Raw genomic sequence first — 21,366 nt, 5'->3', positions numbered from 1 at the left:
GATTCCTAGTTAAATTTAATAACCTAACCTAACGTAACCTAAAACCAAAACGTTTTATTTAAAAAAAATCGTTGTAACCCTTTAAATATTAGGAAACCAAATTCATATTATGTTTGGAACCAAATTTGGTCGCCTAATAATTAACAGATGCGTGGCCAAGGATCCCGAATAATTGCCTATTATGCCGATTATGTGTTTCATGTTTTCTACACTGCCTACAAACAAACGCAAATTATGTGCGAACTCATGCAAACTTCATATCGGTGTTCTGTCAAAATGGCGCCTCGGTTGGAAAATTTTCTAGTAAATAATATTGAATAGGTATCAATTTTTTTCAAAATCGTAAAAAAAGTTGTTGTTTATTGTCGTTAAGTTGAATCAAATTATTGTTTTTTTTTAAATGCGTATTAAAAACGGTAGTTGTAGGTAAATTGTTACCTATTTTTATTTTCGTGTCTTGTTCTGTTACATGTTTTGTATTTTACGTTTTTTACATTATCTTGTTCTTCAATGATATTTTGTCTTATACATATATAGTTTTAATTATTTAGTTTGATCAATTTTCACATGGTAGGTATCCAAATCTTTGTAATCTTACTGATCGTTTTCTCATGTTTATCTTCTGCTATATAAATCAGAGCATCGTCTGAAAATAGTCGCATTATGCAGTGTTTTAGTATTCATCATGAGAATCGAATTGGTTCGTTTTTGCTTAAATTAATTTCATAATTAATTAAATAAATTAATCACCGCCAATTGTAAAATATCATTTTTTCTTTTTAAATTTACCCCACACAGAAAGGCCTGAAGAAAATAATTTCCTTTATGGCCTATGTTATCTTTGATGCTGTATAAAGGGCATGTTTAGGAAAATTAGGGAAAGGAAGTTTTGGGAAGGAAAAAAGTATGAGGGGTGGGTTAGGTTTAGATTAGCTTAGGATAGGACGGACGAATGAATATATCAGCTGGTGAGCAAACGCGACCTAAACACACCTCACCCGATAAACCCGGGCACCCCTGCTAAATCACCAAATATAGCGAACCATTCGGGATGACCGGTGGGAGAGTCATTGGTTATCCAATAAGTGGTTCACAGGGCTGTGGTACTTACACCCGCCTCCTCTATGTTGGATACTAAAACACCATGCAAAACGTTAGATCAAGCAAAAGGAAGCTTTATTCAAGTAATGATTTTCATCATACCTAACTGGGTTATGAGAAAATATGATTTTTATACATAATGTCGAATCTCTTACTAGGCAAAATGTTATTTTTTTTTAACAGATTAGGCTTTAACTTTTGTGTTTTTGGGGTTATATTTATATAGTCCCTTTGCATACTTTTCTTCATTTTATAAAGGTTACAAGCACAAGTTCAATTTGGAAGGTACCGCCGCCCCCCAGGAACGATTTGTTGGATAACCATCACCTCTGCCAAAGGTCACCCCAAGTTTTTTGCTACGTTTGGCTACTTAGCAGGGGTGACTGAGTTTGTTGGGTGAGATGTATCCAGGTTTTGGCGATGGTTACGCCTGCCTACCTGCTGCGTGGTGGACCTGATCAGTAGAGGCCTGTTTGGGGAGGATCTTTGACCTCTCCTGCTGGTCTCTCTCGACCCCTAGATGTCTGCTCACCCCTCATTTCTTTTTTTATTCCCAGAACTTTATCTTTTTCCTTTCCTTGAAAAGACAGGGCATCTTCAAAGATTGACCGGTCGGTGGCTGAGTTGACATCGCGTTTGGGTCCCACCCAGGCGTAATGTGTTCAATTCCTCAACATATCAACATTTTCTGCTTACTATGGTGGTAGTAGGAGATTTTCAAATATTTTGAGGTTATTCGTAACACGGCAATGTTTGTCTTGCTCTTATTTTTAAAAAAAGATGACATAGTCCCCGAGGGAAATTATTTTCCTCGTGGCTTTCTGTGTCGGGTTAATGTTAAAAAAAACATTTCAACTTATTTCTGAAAGTTTTGTTTTATTTTTATAACATTTCTTGGAACCTATCTACCAATGAAAACTGATTTAAAATATGTCTTAAAATATATTATTACAAAATTAATTAAATTGAAAGGCGTATTATTGTAAATCAAAAAGAAAATAGTGTTTTAATATTGCTAAATGTATATTAATGACTTGTTAAACCAACAGACACTTATTTTCTAAGAAACAAAACTTACAGATCTTAAATCTGCTCAAAAGTGGAATTCTTAATGATGTTGTTGTTTCCAACATAAATAAATCAAAAATGATTATATAAACGTATTAAAGGCAATGAATAATACTTACTTAGGAATAATACTTTTGTCAAATAATATTTTGGAAAAAAATATTGCAGGAGTTAAAACTTTGCCTTATAACAAATGGTTTTACACGAAGACAAAGCTTTTGTTTATTTTTCATATCTTATAATTTTATTTTTATTATTTCTTTCTCATTTTTCAAAATTTTCTGTCATAAAAATTTACCAACAACATGTAAAAGCCCTCTAGAAATTGAATTAGTAAATAAAATAAAATATACATAATATCTAACAAAATCTATTAATTTATTAACCACTCGGATCTAAATAATATAGAATCATTTCATTTAATTATCCAATTTTAAAATTAACCACTCGGATCTACATAATATAGAATCATTTCAGTCATAAGCAGATCTGTCAGATTATAGATTTTTAAAAATAGATATCACAAAATATAAAATAGATATCCCAAAATATGAAATAGATATCCCAAAATATGAAATAAAAATCCCAAAATATGAAATAGATATTAAGAAAAATAAAAAAAGCTGTTTATCTGTTTAGATTTAAAAACGGCAAACGGACAAATTAACCAATCTTAAAATCTTTAATTGAAACAGCTAAAGATTTTTCAAATTGCTTACCAATGGTTTTACCTTTTAGATAAATTTTATTTACCACTTTACACTAAACTGAAAATTTAATTTATTGTAAATTAATTTTTTCAAGAATCCCAACTGCTCCCAACCGTCTGAAGCCAGAGAGACTATAACATCCCCAATTGAGGTATATTATGAGGCTGTAGGTATTGGAGAGGAGAAGGTGATGGTGAGGAGAAACGTGGGGAAATACTTGTCTAATCAGATCTGGGCACCAAACACGGCCATTTAAAGTAACCTTTCAACTAAGAATGGTCATCTTACATCAGGGGGTATCCACCAGAGAGTCATTTCCACTCTAGAACGTGCTGAAAATATACTTTATATTAATTTATACAAGTAAATTTTAAAATAATACAAATTTATTAAAAAACATTGACTTGCACACGCCAGGTTTTGAACCCGCGACCTTCCGCTAGTAAGTCGAGAACCTTACTCCTCGTTCACAGAGGCCGTCAAGAACTGAACCAGCAGTTCTATTTTTGTTTGTGGTTAGTTAATTTATATTTTTTTAACAGTACATTTAAGTAACCTTTTTTTTCGGTACAATATTTTTTAAATTTCAGAGTTATCCAGTAATGTTGGCCTCACTGGGTGGCTTACCCATGTTATTAGACGAAAGTAAAATATTAGTGCCATTTTCAACGTTCAATTGATTTGTTGAAGAGTCAGTTATAGATAAACATCCGAAATTCGTATTTTCAATAAACTCAGAAGCCAAGTTGAATCGTGCAAAAAGTCAATAGAAATATTTGGTGTATTATAAATTAACTGTTTTGGTGAAAGCAGTGGATTTTTTCACTTTTATTTGTAAGTTTTGTGTTTCTTTCATACTTTTATTCTTAATCTGTCGATTGCGGATGGGACACCGGTGTCTTCCACGCAACAATTGTTTTTTTATAAACAATTTTAACCCTTATATACAAAGAAACTCTTTGAAAATTAAGTTTAGAAACGCTTGCGCTAAATATTTACCAGGAAAATTATTTTCATTTTATGTACCTATGCAGCTTCTCTGACGGCTTTAGAATAAAATATCTAACACTTTTCGGAGAGTCATTTTTTCTCAAGGTCTCGGGCGTCATCACATTCATTGTTGATCGCCATCTATCTGTCATTAACTAAGGTACATTATTTGTAAACGGCAAAAAACAACGGTTGAAAAGCGAGCGTGAATTTAGGAATACACTGTAGGTAAAGAACACACTCTACAGTGTACACGTGTAAAATAAAGTAGTAGGTGTGCTAAGGGTTGGGATTTATGACGTCATCCATTGTTAATGCTTCCAAGTGTTTCTGGCCTGCGAGAGAGGAAGTGTTGTTTGTTGACCAGAACCCGACTTTTCACAGGTAAAAATGACGCTCCTCTTATTCTCCGTTGAATTATTTATTAATAATTCTGGATTCAGTGTTCTGACGCAGTTTATTTTCTTCGCCGGTCTCGAGTTTTATCATCATGTTGTGATAATAACTCTTTTATGCTGTTTCAGAGTTATTTACTCTATTTTTTATATATTTAACCAGCTTTTGCTGTTTTGGGGTTATTTTTCTGGAACATTCTTCCATTTATAAAGGTGGAACCAGGTGGGAAAGGCTTAAGTGTTATTTAAAAGTGACCCGGCTGATACAAAATTATGTCTGTGTAACGTTATTTATGTTTTAATATTATTTACGGATATACTTTTCATAACAAATTCAATTAATTTACTAACATAATCTGGGGCTAGTCTGTCGTTCAACTTTACAAGAACTACAATATAATGTTAACGTCGTATCTTTAAGAAAATGCACCGTTTAATGTTTAAAACGATACTTATTTAAATAAGCCAGAAGATGTGCACAACGACATAAAACTAGACATTTCTAATGTTGACAATTATTTTAATACAAAATTTAATAAGCTAATGAAGTCAGCTGCCATTGGAACAAATGGTCTAATGTGATTAAATTGTGGTAATTAAAAATACGTATCAGTAGTAAATAATAATAAATTATCAGAAATAATGCATGTATTCAATTATGCCCTTTTTCCACAGTGATCGGATACTCATGTTGTATACTCACGTCGCAAACACCTACTTGTCGCGCACGGTTTGAACACATCACTTCTGTTGTCATAAATAATTATTAAATTCTCGTTATGCCAAAAACTAGAATGCTTTCATATCTCACTAACAACCAAACAGTGGTAGCTGTCATTTTAAAATTCTGCGTTTCTTTGTTGAATGTTTTTTTCTAGCATTGATCTAAAAACTAAAGCTCATGGATTGTTATAAAATGTTTGGCAAAAGTAACGCCATGTTCCAAGTCTCAAGCACGTGAGTCGTAACAACCTCGCAAAGTCACAGAAAATTGAAATCTAGCGTCACCAACGTCCGTCAACAAAATATCAGTGTGCCCGTACATGTATTTGCATATCTTCATCGAATACAGTACTGCAATAAGGAGTTTTGGCGATTTATTCTTTAAAACTTCGATATAAAACATTGTTTTTGTGGTGCTGTGTGACTGCTAAGGCTTTTAACTCTTGTACCATGCTCGACTAAGCCCCTAATCCGCGTATTCTCGACTGCATCCTGCTGATTGAATCACCTACGTGCGTCTTTCACAATCTTATCAGTTATGCTTCACTACCTCTGCGCGTACATACTCCCCGGGGCATATGCTGCAGAATAAATAACCTTTCCTCACTCACTTCCCCGTAAATCTTTTCCACTGCAAGCAATCTATTTTCATCCTTGTTTAGCTATTTCCGTATCCGGGAAATTCACTGACGCAAAATAGCGCAGGAACCAAATAAGAATGTATTATGTTGCGATATTCCGACGCTGTGCAGGCATACACTGATGTTAGAATGAATGCAGTTTTAAATCTTTTTCTTTTGGACAATTCTATATTGGTTTCGCTTTACACAATATTGTAATGACTTCTGAAAATATCTTATACTAATAATAATAACATGGCATTTATAAAGCGCAGTTAAGTGCCATTTGATCTAAGCTAATATAAGAAATACATTTATGGATAGCTTCTTCTTGAAATGCTATGTGCCTACGTGAGTAAAAACGTTGACTGTAGTCGACGTTACGATACCACATGGCATAATTGTACCATGTTCTAGTACAGCAAAGCATGACAAGAGAAAAAGAGAAATATAGTCAAATTTCTATAATATTATCTAATCTAATCTTCCAAAATGTTAGTTATGTTTAAATTGGAGATTTTGGACTGTTAGTAGATAAAAAATGTATTTAATTAATGCTTAAATTAAAAATATATATTGTGTTGTGGGCGTGACCGTGTGCCCGAAAAAAATAATTTGTTTTTTCTTTGAGTTTTTTTTTAAATTAGCTCCAAAAAAGAGACCCTGGGGAAAAAAATCTTTATGGTCTATGTCATATTTGGGGATGCTGTGTGGAGGGTCTTTTTATACGAGTAGAAATGAAGGTGAGGAAGTTCTGGGGAGGAAAACGGTATGAGGGGTTGGTATGAATCAGAGTGTCAATGTGTCCAGGAGTGACGTTTCTATGAATCCATCCCTCCGGAGAGAGTCCGGCTGGAGTAGTCAAAGGGTATCGCTCAACCAGTATCTCTTGATCCGCCCCACCACGCAGCAGTTCAAACGCGTTCGCCGCCACGACCTAGGCAAACCTCACCCCATGAACCCGTTCAACCCTGCAAAGTCACAAAACTTACACTACTTACTAAGTGTTTATACCTTATTTGTTTCTGTAATAAGAATAATAATCATTTGTACTACAGTTGTCTCTCATCAGGAAATAATTAACTAACTTTTAAAGAAAACTCATGGTATCTTTCCAAAAGTGTATTTAACGTCTCCGAGAGAAACAATCTGTTTTTGATTAACACTTAAATCATAATAATTAAGAAATTACCACTGGACGGTCCCAATGAAAAAGTTCATGAAATAATACCACAAAAAAGTATCTAAAATTCACATTAAACTAAGATCCTGAATTTCCCATTAAAATTCATATTTCACGGCTCATTTTTACCCAAATTTAAGCTTTGGAAGATGATTGTGAATCACATAACGAGAAATTAAAAATTGAAAACGAAAGCCTTTGAATTTTTCAGGGGTTTCTTTTGTATGTGTTTAAAGCCATTCTCTGATATTATGTTCAATTACTTTCGGATTATCCTTTTTTTCATTTCGGTGTGACTAGCTCTACCTCGGTACTAAATGATTTTTGACAAAAGCGAAGCGTGTTACCTTTTCACGTGCGTAATACGTAATTTTCCAGAAAGCCTCAGCCATCTCGCATGGGGTGGCGTTAACAGGGTGTAATTTTTTTATATGTGAATACCACCCAAGAGCACCTGGAGGCAATGAAACTATGGCATCCCCAATTGGGGTACATTGTGAGGTTAAAAGGAGTGGGAATAGTAAGGATATGGGGAAGATTAAGTCGGAGAAGTACCTGGCTATTAAAATCTGGTCACAAAACATGGCGTAAGTCATTTTAATCGGGGTTTTGATTTCCTTTCATCAGGGCTTTCATCTGCCACTCCATTTTAAATGGAATTAATGGAAATAACATAAATAAATCAAATTAAATTTATTTGCGCACGCCACGATTTGTGCCCGTGACCTCCAGATTCGTAGCCAAGGATCATAACCACTCAACCACGAATGCAATCAAAATGGTAGTAAAACGATGTACAGGCTACGAAAAACATATTTAAATATTTCTAATATTAACCGTTTCACTGCCACAGCTGCGCTCTTTGTTGCCGTGTACGGCAGACCGGCCATACAAGATTAGCGCGTTCACTCGCCCTTCTTTATGCCGCTGTGGCTTGGTTATATCATGCATTTAACAGTTTGAACATAGATACATCTATTTAAATGATCGAGAAATACTTTAATATCACAGTTTATTAATTTTTTGCTAAAAAAACACGGCCAGCCGTGCACAGTGCACAGCCATACGTCATTAAAAAGGTTAACTCAGCAGGAAGAGAAATCTTTTTCTAAGAGCCTATGTCATATTTGAATAACAGTAGTTTTAATGAATAACATCAATTTCCTTCATTTTCATTATTGATACCAACAATCGTAAAACTGAAATATTAAAAAAACACTCACTCTTTATCAAAACTGCTTATTATACTTTTGTTATGTATTTTTCTTTTTTTAATTTGGTCTTAATTTATAATTTTATTTTATTGGTCAATGATATTATCAATTCAATTTCTATTGGAAAATATGAATGTTTAATAACTGTTAATAAGGGAAATAAATAAAATAAAATAAATTCGGGAATGCTGTGTATTTGATTTTTGAGGAAAGAGTGAAGTAAACCCGAGTTTAAAAAAATCCATGTTGTAAGATTGAGGAAACAAAAACTCTGGCAAATTATTCCATAGCCAAGTTAATGAATTAAAAAACGAGTTATATTTTGAAGGAAGAAATTTAAAACTAAACCAAGTGCCCAAATCCAGGGGATATTATCATTTTCAGGATATGTTGAGAGGCAAAAGATAGTAGTTAGGGGTAAGAAAATAGGACTTCCTGGCTTATCTGATTGGATTACAAAACACAGCTAAAGCCATGTCAAGTATCATTATGTTTAAATCAGAGCAATGGTCTCCACATATTAATCTTTTTCTTAAAATTCTTTTACACTGAACAGAGGGGCGCATAAATTTATTTTAACCATGTGTTTGATAAAACGTAAAACCCATAAAAATAGACGAGTGGTGAACAGTAGTAAGTTGTGACAATCAAGCTGTTATGTCAAGTTTTTAACGGCTTGAATTTTCACAAAATCCATTCCTGTAACGTGTTGTGTTATCGCCTAAACTACTACTAACTACACATTTATACTGTAGATGAAACCTCTTTTTCTAGTAAAATGTGTTAAACAACATTTTATGCATTATTTTTTTTTTGGTAAACTAATGTTTAAGACAAGATTTTTTATGCATAGCACAAAGGGTAACAATTATTTTATAAGCAATAATTATTAGCCTGAAACACTCATCCACATTGAAAAATCTCCTGATAAAAGATACATGACGCCAACGGGACTTGAACCCGTGTCCTTTCGATTTCCGGTCGACAGCTCTGACCACTGAGCTATGGCGGTTTATCTCTTATCCGCGAAATAATTCAATATATACTAGTGTTTCATTCAACAATTACTGCTTGTTACATTTTTTTAAATGGCTTCTATTTTTGAATTTTGAAAAATGGTCATAAATTCAGCTTACAAATCAATTACGCGAAATTTATAAAAAATCGACCGGAAATGCAACCTTAAAAATTGACCTTGAAAATACTTATTGTATAATTTCTGGAAGAAATTACATTTTTGTTTGAATCTTGGTGATGGTCTGGATTGTAAGCCACACAGACCATCAGGAAATAATTAATTCCCTATAAAAAATAAGGTGTATTACAAAATTCACTCTGCAGGCCGCGTAACAAATTATCATCCAGCCACCAAATGCATAAAACAGAAAACTCACCTAATATATCACTCGCATTGAGATTGGCAGCAATTCGTTTTTCTCAAGGTTAATCTCCAAATTCGGCAGCGGACGGCAATCAGCACAATAAACTTGCATTTGTGACCATTGGTATCAAAACTGGTCAACTCCACTTTAGGTGAATTTTCAGGAAACACCAAAACAAGTGCTGGATTTGACTATTTTTCATACCACAGCCGCTTTTTAAACCGGTTTCTCTTACAAAATATGCGGATATGACTGCTTTTGAAAAATAAGAACTGTTCTTTTGTTAATAATGAACACAGTTCAATACTTAGTTTATTTTTTTTAAATTTTGGATCTGACCAGTTTTGATACCAAACAACTCATTTGTGAAATAACGATCTATCACGACAAGCTCTCAAGAGAGTAGAATTCAGAATAAAATTTGAATTAACACATTGTAATTAAAAAACTGTCACTTTTCTTGTGACAAAAATATTTAAATCTTTTAGTCGTAAATCGACCAAACAGGAATAGTGGTGCCCTCTTTTGTCAAACAACATAATTCAGATGAATCCAGCTGCTTAATGCACAGATGACTGAATTTCATCGTCACTTACCTGCAGAGCAAAATCTATACAATTACTGACCAGAGATGTCTATACTCCACTATTTTTAATTTTAATTTTCAAATATTAAGTTAACTAATTTTAAGTCTACTGCTTCTCCAAATCTAAAATTGGTTTGATTTAATATGAGAAATTATTTTCTAAAAATGTATTACAGTCCCTCTTTTATTAAGATATATTTGAGGAAAATTAGAGTGGCAATCATAAATAATTATAGAAAAAAATATTAATACATGCTAGTATTACGCCTACGCTCTTTTCATCTAAACTAAGATCTATCTTAAATAACCCGTCAGATTTTTTTTTCAGTTGGTTTCTCATACAATTCTTTTTGAAGGTTGTCTTAAGGGCAGATTAAAATAATCAAATCATTTTTAAATTAAGTTGACAAATAATTATGAAGGGGTCTTTCACCACCCTCTTGATATGATATCCAATAAAAAATAAACAGGTAACCTATCTAAACCTATCGAGGGGGTGGTAAAATATCTTACAAGTGTGCCTTTCTAAAGAGTTTTCATAATATTTTCATCATCGAAACATCCAATAATTTCATTTCTAGACTTAGACATTGAAATGGGTAAATCGTTTGTCTGGAGTTTTGTGTAACTTGAATTCCAGCGTAGCAATTTTATCGCGTATGGGTAGGCTACTTGTTTTATTGTAAGAATCTTTTATTGGAATCGCATTAACAGAAAAGGGTTTATTAACTAATTTTATGATTTTCTCCGAGTAGATAACCTTCTTTTGTTGAGTGAAGCTTTTTAGAATTAATGAAAAAAGGTTTCGAATTAGGGAAAAAATGTTTTATTATTTAAGGTAATGATTTCAATTCGAAACTGTCATTATATTTTACGATAGCTAAATCTTATAAGAAAGGCAATTTCTGATTTTAGTGAGCATACCTACTATTATCAACTGCTTTTTTGATGAGGGTAAAAAGTTTTACGATTCTTCGCAAACTTTTGGTACAAAAAAAGTAGCGAAATAAAATTGCTGAAGTGTATAAGAAAAAATGTGTACTCGTAGGCCGGTTTCAAATGAATTACATATATGAAATCTATGTTTTTGTATCATTCAATCAACAAATTTAACTATAGAAGAAAGCAAACACTTTGCGGCATGTCATTATATAACCGAAAAAAATATTTTAAACCATTTTATTGAGCTATATAGGTCGACCGCTTTCGGTTGCACTCAACCTTCTTCAGGACAATAGAAATATAAACCATATGAAAATCAGAGGAAAATTACAAGGTAATTAAAAGGATAAGAGAAAGAATGTGCGAGAGGGAGAGAGCATCAACGATACGATGGTAGAGGGGTATAGGAAGGGTGGAGGTTAGATAAGGACAAGAAACAACTTTAAAATTGGACTGTCGGTTAATTCTAAGTGTTTTTTTTTTTAAGTAGGCAATTATTTTTATTTATCTTTGTTTTAGATATTTCTGAATGCTTCTAAATTAGTCAGGTGTATTTCTATTTTATTTATATGAATTATTTGGACTCCCATATTTTTATTAAATGTATTGTTAGTATCTATTAAGTTTTTGGCAAACTCTGAAAATCCCGCACTTGTCAAACACCTGGTGCGTTATTTTTTCTCGGTTTTACCTATATAGATTGCCGGGTAATCGTTGCAATTGAGTTTGTAGATTAGAGTGGCTTAATGAGCTTCGGATTTACTTTTTATGCTCCGAATGCAAGGATTTTTTGCAAAGCTACTCAACTGCTACGACTTTGAATTGACCATCGAAATTTTCAACGTCACTAAGAAAGTACGGACAGTTCAGCAACTATCTTTCGAGACATGTCAGAAAATAGTAGAACTGCCTCCATGCCTTTTTTATACTTACATTTACCTCAAATTTTCTCTGTTATATTTAGATGTAATGTCGTTTTGTATCGATGCAAATGTATAATAACGTAGTGCATCACGTGAATTTTTTTAATTTCATCAATGCATCTTGAATTAAAATAAGCCCGTCCACTAAATCAGTTGTTTGTGTGATTCCAGCAGGCGCTCGAGACGCGCACACCCGATTTCCAGTACTGGTTTTCATCCACGGCGAGAGCTACGAGTGGAGCTCCGGTAACCCATACGATGGGTCCGTGCTCGCCAGCTACGGGGGTCTGGTCGTCGTAACAGTCAACTATAGACTGGGGATACTCGGTAAGTTTATCAACCATAAAAAATAAAAATAAACATTACTTTACCTTTATACCGATGATTTAAAAACAAAAATTTAGTATCGTGTCGGGCCATTGTAAATGAAAAAAATTAACGCGATTACTTGTGTTAATATCTTTGAAATTGTAAGTTTTTTTTAACATAACCCACACAGGAGACCCTGAGGAAAATAATTTCCCTCGGAGGTCAATGCCATCTTTGGGGTTGCTGTATGGCGGGTCTTGTAAGGAAAGGTAGGAGAGGAAGTTCTGGAAAAGAAAAGGTATAAGGGGTGGGTACGAATCTAAGGATCAGTGTGTCCAGGAGTGACGGACTTAAGAATCCATCCCTCCCGCTGTGGTGCAAGACGATGGGTCAAGAGAAGAGACCAGCTTGAGAGGTCAAAGGGTCTCCCCAAACCGCCCTATCCCGATCCGGCCCGCCACCTTGCTGGTGGGCAGGCGCATCTGCCGCCAAGATCTGAACACAGCTCACTGGGTTAACGTGTGCACCCCTGCTTAGTAACCAAACGTAGCAAAACACTTAAGGTGACCTATGGCATAGATGTTGCTTATCCAATAAATGGTTCCCGGGGCGGCGGTATCCTTACCATATTGAAAATTGTTGCCTATTGATGATGCTTTTTAACACATACAATTGGTTTATTTTACACGGTATCCGAAAACTCGACTGGTATAACTTTTATTGATTTGAGCCTTCGTTTTTGAGTAAATCGAGTGCAAAGTTCGAATTTTTAGGTTAAATTTGTATAAAAATCGGTCTCTAAGGGGTAAATATCAACTGTTTAATGTATTTTTAAATACGCCGAAGGGGGTATATGGCTCCTTATTTTTACACTTTGATGAATAATTAAAAAAAGAAAAAAAGTGTTTTGAGTTCCGTGACCAGTTTACCATTTGCACTACGAGTTTCTGGCTCCGTGTATTTAGCAGATTCTAGTTTATAACTCATGTTGGCTCTAAGCCAATAATAAAATAATATTCTCATTTTAGGAACGATAATAGGGAAGTTAGCTAAAACAGTGTTATATATTTATTATTATTGTGATATAGAAGAAACCAAAAATAAACAAAATTAAAATTAAACATCTATCTTGTTAAAGAAACAGTGCGGTATTTACTAATTGGCAAATTTAAAAAAATATAGAATTTAAAAATTTTGAAGATTGAATAAATAAAATTTCCTTTAAAACGAACAGTGAAAATAGTTTTGTTTATGAGCACTGAAAAAAAAACAAGGGATTCCAGTCAATTTTTAAACTTATCTTCTAATCTAAATACCAGTATTTTTTTACACTTGTCGATTCATAGTTATCATAATTTTCGAAGCCCGAAAAAACTGGCAAAATCTGACGGGGTACGCGTGATGTCATACGTACCCCGGTTTTGTCGGTTAATAGTAAGGTATGTGAACACAAAAAAAAAACAATTTTAATATATTGCAAAATTTTCAAAAAAACATGAATTCTTCTGAAATTGTTTACATTCTTAATGCACGCACCTTCAAGTTCCTTATTGTGAGTAGATACCTACATAAAAAAGAAAAATAAACTTTAATTTTCAATACTTCATTTTTTAAAAAGACACGGACAGAACACCCATAAACTGGACTTCAGCAAACATATTTCTACAAAGTGATCTTTTGCGCTTCCGGGAAATCGTTTAAACTTCGTCCCCGGATGTGGCATCGTTATATAATATATTGTTAATTTACAGCAAATTTGATTAGGTCGTCATCATAGAGCATAGCATGTAATATTCAAGTTTGTATTTCGGCCACAACCACTTAACTAATTATCTCAAACCACTTTTAGTGAATTCTCTAATAATATTAAAAATACGTAACTGCAATAGCCATACATAATAAACATCATGGAGATGTACCATAAACCAATATTCATTTTTAACAGGTCGCATAAAAGTCACATCTTTGTTTCTACCTTCAAACTAAACGAATATCTTCAAATTGATTTCGTTTTCACGATTTAGTTAAATAATGTGTCTATTACTTGGGCAAAGTCGCAAACCAATATAAGTATGTTATATAAAATTTTTACATCATTGATTGAATAATCAAATAGACAGAACAAATAACGTTGCGTTTTGTTTTATTTTTGTCGACAGTAAAAATAAAAATTATACTATTTAACTATGTTTAGCTATGTAAAATATGCTGCTAGCTTAAAATATATATTTTTTATTACTGGTGATGTGTTGTGTCTGTTTTACTCTTGGTTTGTTTTAATTTTTCCGTGTGATAGAATAGGCGCAGTTTATAACGCAGTTAAGAACCAAACAATAAAATAACAACACTATATTACATTTTAAATAAATATAAAATTTTAATAAAATCGTTGATGTCTTGGCTGTGGTTCTAAGACCTTGGTCTCTGATTTATATTTCAAATAATTTGTGTTCTGTCTAATGGCCAGAGGAATTGGATGGTATTGCTTTGTTACAAAGTTATTATATTATCGAAACTTTTAAAGAAAATAATTTGATGTTTAAAACATGTTTTTCAAATCAAAATATAATTTTTGATAACTTCAGATAACCTTTTGGGGATCAGGAGTAAGAGGCACGAAATAAAAGGCGTGTGGTGAAGGTCACTGTGTTTATTGAGTCAGTTGCCGTGACGAGGAGATGATGTAGGACAGATGTTGAATACTCTGGTTGCTGCAGTGATGTGGTCTAGGCGGTAGTTGGCGTCGGCGCGTTGAGACCGGACTCGATGACTGTCAGGCACTGGCGATCTGGGGAATCAATACTCCAGTGCTGACGGAAAGGCCGAAGGTGCGGCGGACCTTGTAGGCAGTTGAGCGAGAGCGGCGTAGACCAGTGAGGATGCTGCGTGTCCTCGTGGTGGTCATGGTGGCGTGGAAGAAGCGCTGGTCAGAGACGCTGGAACCAGGGCGCTTGTAATCCGAGTAGCGCTGGCCAGGGACGGCGATCTGGGACGAGGCGCTAAGATGATGTCCCGACGGAGTCCATGATGGTACGGGCGAAGCCGGGTGTATTGTCCTTCGCGCAAAGGTGCGCGAATTATCACTCGTGAGATTTGTCTACTGACGGCATATTGATGACTGACTGCCTGACTCGCTGCGTCGGGCTTATTTATACTGTTCGGCCGGTGGCAACAGCAGGTAGTTAAATGGCAACTAAATCGAGGCCACTCGCTCGGTCTGGGCCTTTCGCGAAGTTTCGGCGGCGCGTCAATTATGCCTAGGCGGTAGACTCGAACCTTCTGGCGAGTTCTCGTAATGTGAAAGACGGCCTGTGACGTATTTTCGCCGGTAGACAAGTAGGTGCTTGTAGTAGGTTGCTTGTTTTGTTTACGATTCCGGCTGAGTAGCTCAGGAGTAGGTACTAAGTAGGTCGAGCGGTTTATTATTAATTATTGAATGGATTCTTTTCGACGCTACAACCTTTTTTTCCATCTTATTTTAATGTAAGTAGTTATTGAATTCACCATTGTTTATTATTAAAACTTTTATAAAAAAATTGTAACCAGTTTGTGTACTCAATGTAAAAACCATATGGGCGTATAAATAAGTATTTTTTATATTCAATCTGAATGTAGGTTAATGGTTAAAACTATTAAAAAGAAAATCTCATAGTATCATGTTATGTACCATTTTTAAAGTTCGTGTTACGAGAGTTTGTAATTATGACAAAAATTTAGATTGCTTGAGTAAATGAGCCGCCGAAACGCGAGTGACAAATGCAAGAATAGGACGCGGCCCATCCCACATGAGCGTGTCAGTTATTATTACTCTTAATCCGGGCCTATGAGACTTTTCAATTAGTCACTTTTGACATACAAATTATTCATGTAATCTGTCATCGCGGGGACTGAAATAATTAGATTAATACAATTTCATTTGTCTCCAAAACATTCCTTTTTATCAAATTCGTAAAATGTACATATTTTGTTTGGGACGCCAACGACAGCCAAGAACCGAAATTTAAAAAAAAAACATATAAACCTTAAAAATTTAAAGGTTTTATAAATGAATTATAATAAATAAAAATAATAAGTAAAGATATCATATTAAATTAGTCAATTTAAATAATCTAAGCGCCTTGGTAAGTTGTGATAGGAAGAGGGATGGGATCAATGAGAAAATAAAATATTAATTTATTTAGGACTACAAATTTCGATACCAAAATTTTATAGGCAACAAATATTGGCCTGAAATTTCGATAAAAATTTAAAACTTCTTTTGAAAAACAAGAAATGCGGCCGACGGGAATTGAACCCGCTCCCTTTTGATTGCTGTTCAGGTGCACCAAGCCACTGTACTACGTCGGCTTAAACTGTGCTTGGTAATGTAAACATAAGTTTATCTTTATTAAAAAAATAACACTAATTTTATATTAGGTTATAAGTCTGGGAAAATCGGGGACGGGTGAAAAAGAGGATGGTTGGAACGAATCTGGCTTTGCAGTTCTAATCACTTATTTATGTGAGTACTGCACAAGAGTTCTAATTGCCTCTGATGGAGCCATTGAGACTATGTCACCCTTAAGTGGGGTATGTTGTGAGTCTGATGGTGGTGGGGAGGAGAAGTAGATGGGATATAGGAAGGTAAGGAAATACTATTTTGATACGGTCACCAAACACGGCTAAAGTGATTTCAAGCAAAGTGCAACAGTGGTTTTCACCGGTGCGATACTGAGAATGCCTTACATTCTGAAACGTGGTTCTAATAGACTTTATATTATTAAGTGAATTAATTACGATTTTTAATCGAATATTTAATTATATTTTAGAAATCTTACGAATAAAATATATTTTTCTTAAAAACTATTAAATTTTATATAATGGTAAATCAATCATTATAATTATAGTAACTTGTAAGTCCATAATAATAATGAATTGAAAGACAGCAGCCAAGTTTCCCAAATATATATATCTATCAAAAGCAATCATTTAACTTCTCGGCGAGCGAGTTTACGATGGAGATTCTCGGAATTACCTAAGAATTTGTGGAAAAGTTGTTCCAGATTTGATGTTCCCACTTAGTTGTCGATATTCCCGTCAAATACAATCGATAGTCCTCCGAGACATTTTAACTTCCAAACACTTTGACTGATTCACCCTTATCTAGAACGTTACGACTCGGGGTACTACAAGGGTGCAGGTAAAACCTATATTATAACAGCTTTAGAAAACCACAGCCTGCCTTTGAAAGCTTGATAGCAGGATATTATGAAGGCTTACCCCAAATTGATTTTCGTAAACAAATACATATTCAAAGGTTTCCATGATCTCTAATGGAACTAGAGCAAATATTTATTACGTAAGGATTATTTACATTTTCAAACAAATGGTTCAAGTTACCCACAATGACTAGGATGCGGGGTGACAAATTATGACTCTGATATCATCGGCAGCTTATCTGCAATAAAGACTCAAATGAATTCGAAACGTTAAATCACGAAGTCCAATGTAACATGATTCAAAACCATAAACACTTAGCCTAGGGAAACAATAGTCACAAAACATGAAAATACTTTTTTCAGAGGTAATGATATTGCAATCCTTTTAATTTATTTCAAATTGAATCCTGTTAATATTTCGTTTACATAACATGTTTCTTTTAATGCTCCCAGGTGACGGATATAATTCAAAATTCACAACCCTTAAACTTTTTTCCGAACCATTCATAAGACCCCGAGTAACGCCGGTTACACGTCAATTAGTTTCTTATAATTAATATGATTCCTGTACTTTTCAGGTGTTTAATCGGTTTCAAATATTTTCAAGCAAAGCTAATAAAAAAATAGAAGATTCTGTTACATTTTTTTCGGAAACATTAGAGTTAACTTTAAATAACTTTTGAGTTCAAAATTATCTTCTTTTTCATTTGAAATAGTAAAATAATTAGAAAGACATTCTTTAAAAAAAATCACTTATCCTATGCGTTTGAGCATTTAGAGCCAAATGACCGTGGAAAGATAGACATACGCTTTGAAATAAAAACGGCATAAATCTTTCATTCGGCATTATTCGATATCGAAAAATAATATGCCTGAATAATTTCGATAACGACAGCATTAATAGCGATTAGGGTTCCCCGCCATCGCGGTTCGGTAGAAGTGATAAAAAAATCACCGCAATAATGGTTCAGTGAATTGCTGGTAATATGAAAAATTTAATACTTATACATAATTTTTTTATTTATAAATAAAAAGGCAACCGGACCACTCAAAACAATTACAATTCAACACATCTTTAAAAATAGATATAAAGTCATGAAAAGCGATGAAACAAAAACTAGGTTAAATATGTTAGGATTAATTATCACTTTTCATATTTATTTATTTTGAAAAGATACATTACATTATATGGAAGAAAGTTTTTGACTGTCCAACTATTAAGGTTTCCTGTTTTAGCACAGTCATTGTGTATTGAATCGTCATTGTATTGAGTTATCATGGAACCATTCATATAGCTTTAAAGAAGCTGGGCCGGTTTTCAATAAATAATAATTATATAAAAGTATTGAAAAAATTAAACATTTTAGTTGTTCATGAATAGATTTTTGGAGAAATATAAAAAAACTTAAAATTCTTTAGCACTTTCTCAACCATTTGAAATATTCCAATTCCGATCACAGAAAATTCTGGGCTCTCGGTGAATAGCGCTGAAGGAGCCTTCGTTCGAATGTAAAAGCATTCAAACAACGGAGAAGGGTAGAAAAAAACTAATGGTAGGGATGAAAAAATTCGTGGGCTGATGTCTGCCGTGATAAGGGGTAGTCCGGGTACTGTCCGAGTCTGTCCTATATCTGTAGGAACTATGCCTACTGAATCTAGGTAGGTAGTTTAGCGATTGGAGGGTAGAGACCCTTCGGGTTCAGGTTTCACCTCGGTACTTATTTGCTTTCTTATAAATAACGTTTGTTTCAAAGTGATTTTGAAACCTTTGTTGTTTCCGTTGGGAGGTTAAATGTAAATTTTTTGCCTCAAATGCGTAGAATTTTTTCGCTGTCGCTATTTGTGTGAAAATTCATTAATTCTATGTAGGTCAAAATTACTAGCTCAAAGTAGGTAATTTTTTTGGAATTACGTACAAAAAATAGTATAAGGGAATTTTGTTATTCCATGATAGGTTCTTAAATTTATAACTAGGTCACCAGAAATATTAACAATATAAAGTGTATTAAATTGTTATGTTTAGCCTATGTAAGAAGTTAACTTGAGTACAATTCTTCTCAATGGGAACCCACATTATAATATTCATGTACAAACTGTTGAGAGAAAACAAAACAAACGTTTTAAAATTTATAAAATAAGTGTTCTAGCAATTATGTTGAACTACAACACACTTTTAAATTATATTATGAATATGCTTAAATTGTCTGACAGAAGAATTTTCATTGACTTGGTATTTCTATATAAAATTCTAAATGATTTATTTATTTCTAAATTCACGCCAGGCTGGGATTTTACGTGTTATTTTTTTACAAAAAACCTCTAAATTAACTCAACAAAATAAAAAAAAAAACAAAGTAAAATCATAAAAAGTCAGGATTTACTTCAGTGCAGAAATTCTGGGACTAACTACCACATGTATTCCTCTTTGCCCAGAATACTAATAGAGGGAAAATATTATACCAAGTCAGTGGACATTTTCAATTTATCTATAAAGATAAATAAAATGTTGTTTTATATTTAACATATGTAAAAGCCCCGAAAAGGGCGTTCATTAATAAATTAATAAATGTACGAGCAAACTTCGACGCTAATTTACCCCTTCTACTTTCGTTTGATTTACATCCGGAGCTACAACATTTTCTCTAACTAGAAAGCTAAGCATTTCATTAGAAATATATTTTATTAATAACAATTTTGTCTCGTTTTCAAAATGTCTGCATAACTTTTTATGAACTAAATCTACAGCGCTTTTCAGGAAGTTCACAAGCTGCGACGCCGAAACAAAGACTGAGAAATCTGGAACAATAATTTTATTATTTAACAGTCCTTGCGCTTGGGATCCTTCAAACGGTGAAATCCTTTTGAATACGAAATCAACAAGGAAAGGCGGGGTGCTCCACACCTGCCGCCTGCTGTATGCCCTCTGCTTCCCTGTATTTCTTCTTTCTATCCCCTGTTCTAGACAGTTCTCCCTTTTATATTCATTCGTTTTATTTAATAAATTTGTCAATGGTAGGGATGTGTATCGGGAAGTACTCCAAGGGTAACCTTTATGCTCGAAAAGTGGTGATACTTAAACTGGAAAATGAGAGAACTGAGTTTTTTTACACCTCACACAGGAAGCCCAAAGGAAAATAATAGTCCTCAGGGCTTATGTCATATTTAGGGATACTATCTGAAGGGTCTTTTTTAACTAATGACAGGAGAGGAAGTTCTGGGAAGGAAAAAGTATGAGGGGTGTGTAAGAATCTAGGGATCGGTGTATCTAGGAGTGACGGATGTATGCGGTGCAAAGCGATGGGTCAAGAGACAGGTTGGAGAGTTCAATGCATTATTCAAGAAATTACTCTGCCATTTGCTAAGTAGATTCTAATTACTGTCCTTACTCACTACAAAATAGTGTGTTTATTATCATATTAACATAAAAATCTCTGAAAAATGTATCATAATGGCAATAATTTTGTAATAAATAAAAGAGTACTTTAATGCAAATGTAAGAAACTAGCTGTAGTCTGAACTCTTAATAAATGTAAGAAACTAGCTGTAGTCTGAACTCTTGACAAATGTAAGAAACTAGCTGTAATCTGGAACTCTTGACAAATGTAAGAAACTAGCTGTAGTCTGAACTCTTGACAAATATAAAAAAAAACTAGCTGTAGTATGTGATGTTTTGGACATCCACAAAAATAAACGATAAATAATAAAATAACGTGCTCTAAAAATTTTTTGTTTAAACAACGACGGAAGATTTATTGACAGACAGGCCTTGAGTAAACAGATTCCCACGGGAAAGGAGAGACCGGAGGACAGTCGAGTTTAGAACTTTGGTGGATTGACAGCCCCGAGAAATAGATACAAATCAGAAGTGTTGTTTGAAATTGCAGTTAATTATTGAATTCAAATGGTATTAGAGAATATTGCGGAATATTGAATTAAAGTGAAAGATTATTGATCCGGTGTTTGTGTGAAGTGAAAGTGATTCGACTCAGTGGGAAAACAATTAATAATAATGACAATAATAA

General features: G+C 33.8%; 1 protein-coding gene across 1 annotated transcript in view; it reads left to right on the top strand.

Moving 5' to 3' along the window:
- Positions 1-21,366, top strand: part of Nlg3 (Neuroligin 3) — a 725,436-nt gene that overhangs the window by 532,423 nt on the left and 171,647 nt on the right. Inside the window, exon 3 of the mRNA XM_089647690.1 lies at positions 12,012-12,164. Within this exon, the coding sequence (XP_089503816.1) occupies positions 12,012-12,164 (153 nt within the window). The remainder of the gene's footprint in view (positions 1-12,011; positions 12,165-21,366) is intronic.

This window comes from Hesperophylax consimilis, chromosome 26, assembly GCF_061612785.1.
Source record: "Hesperophylax consimilis isolate HC1 chromosome 26, BYU_Hcon_1.0, whole genome shotgun sequence".
Taxonomy (NCBI): domain Eukaryota; kingdom Metazoa; phylum Arthropoda; class Insecta; order Trichoptera; family Limnephilidae; genus Hesperophylax; species Hesperophylax consimilis.
Note: the sequence above shows the minus strand (reverse complement) of the source record. Positions and strands in the feature narration are given on the sequence as shown.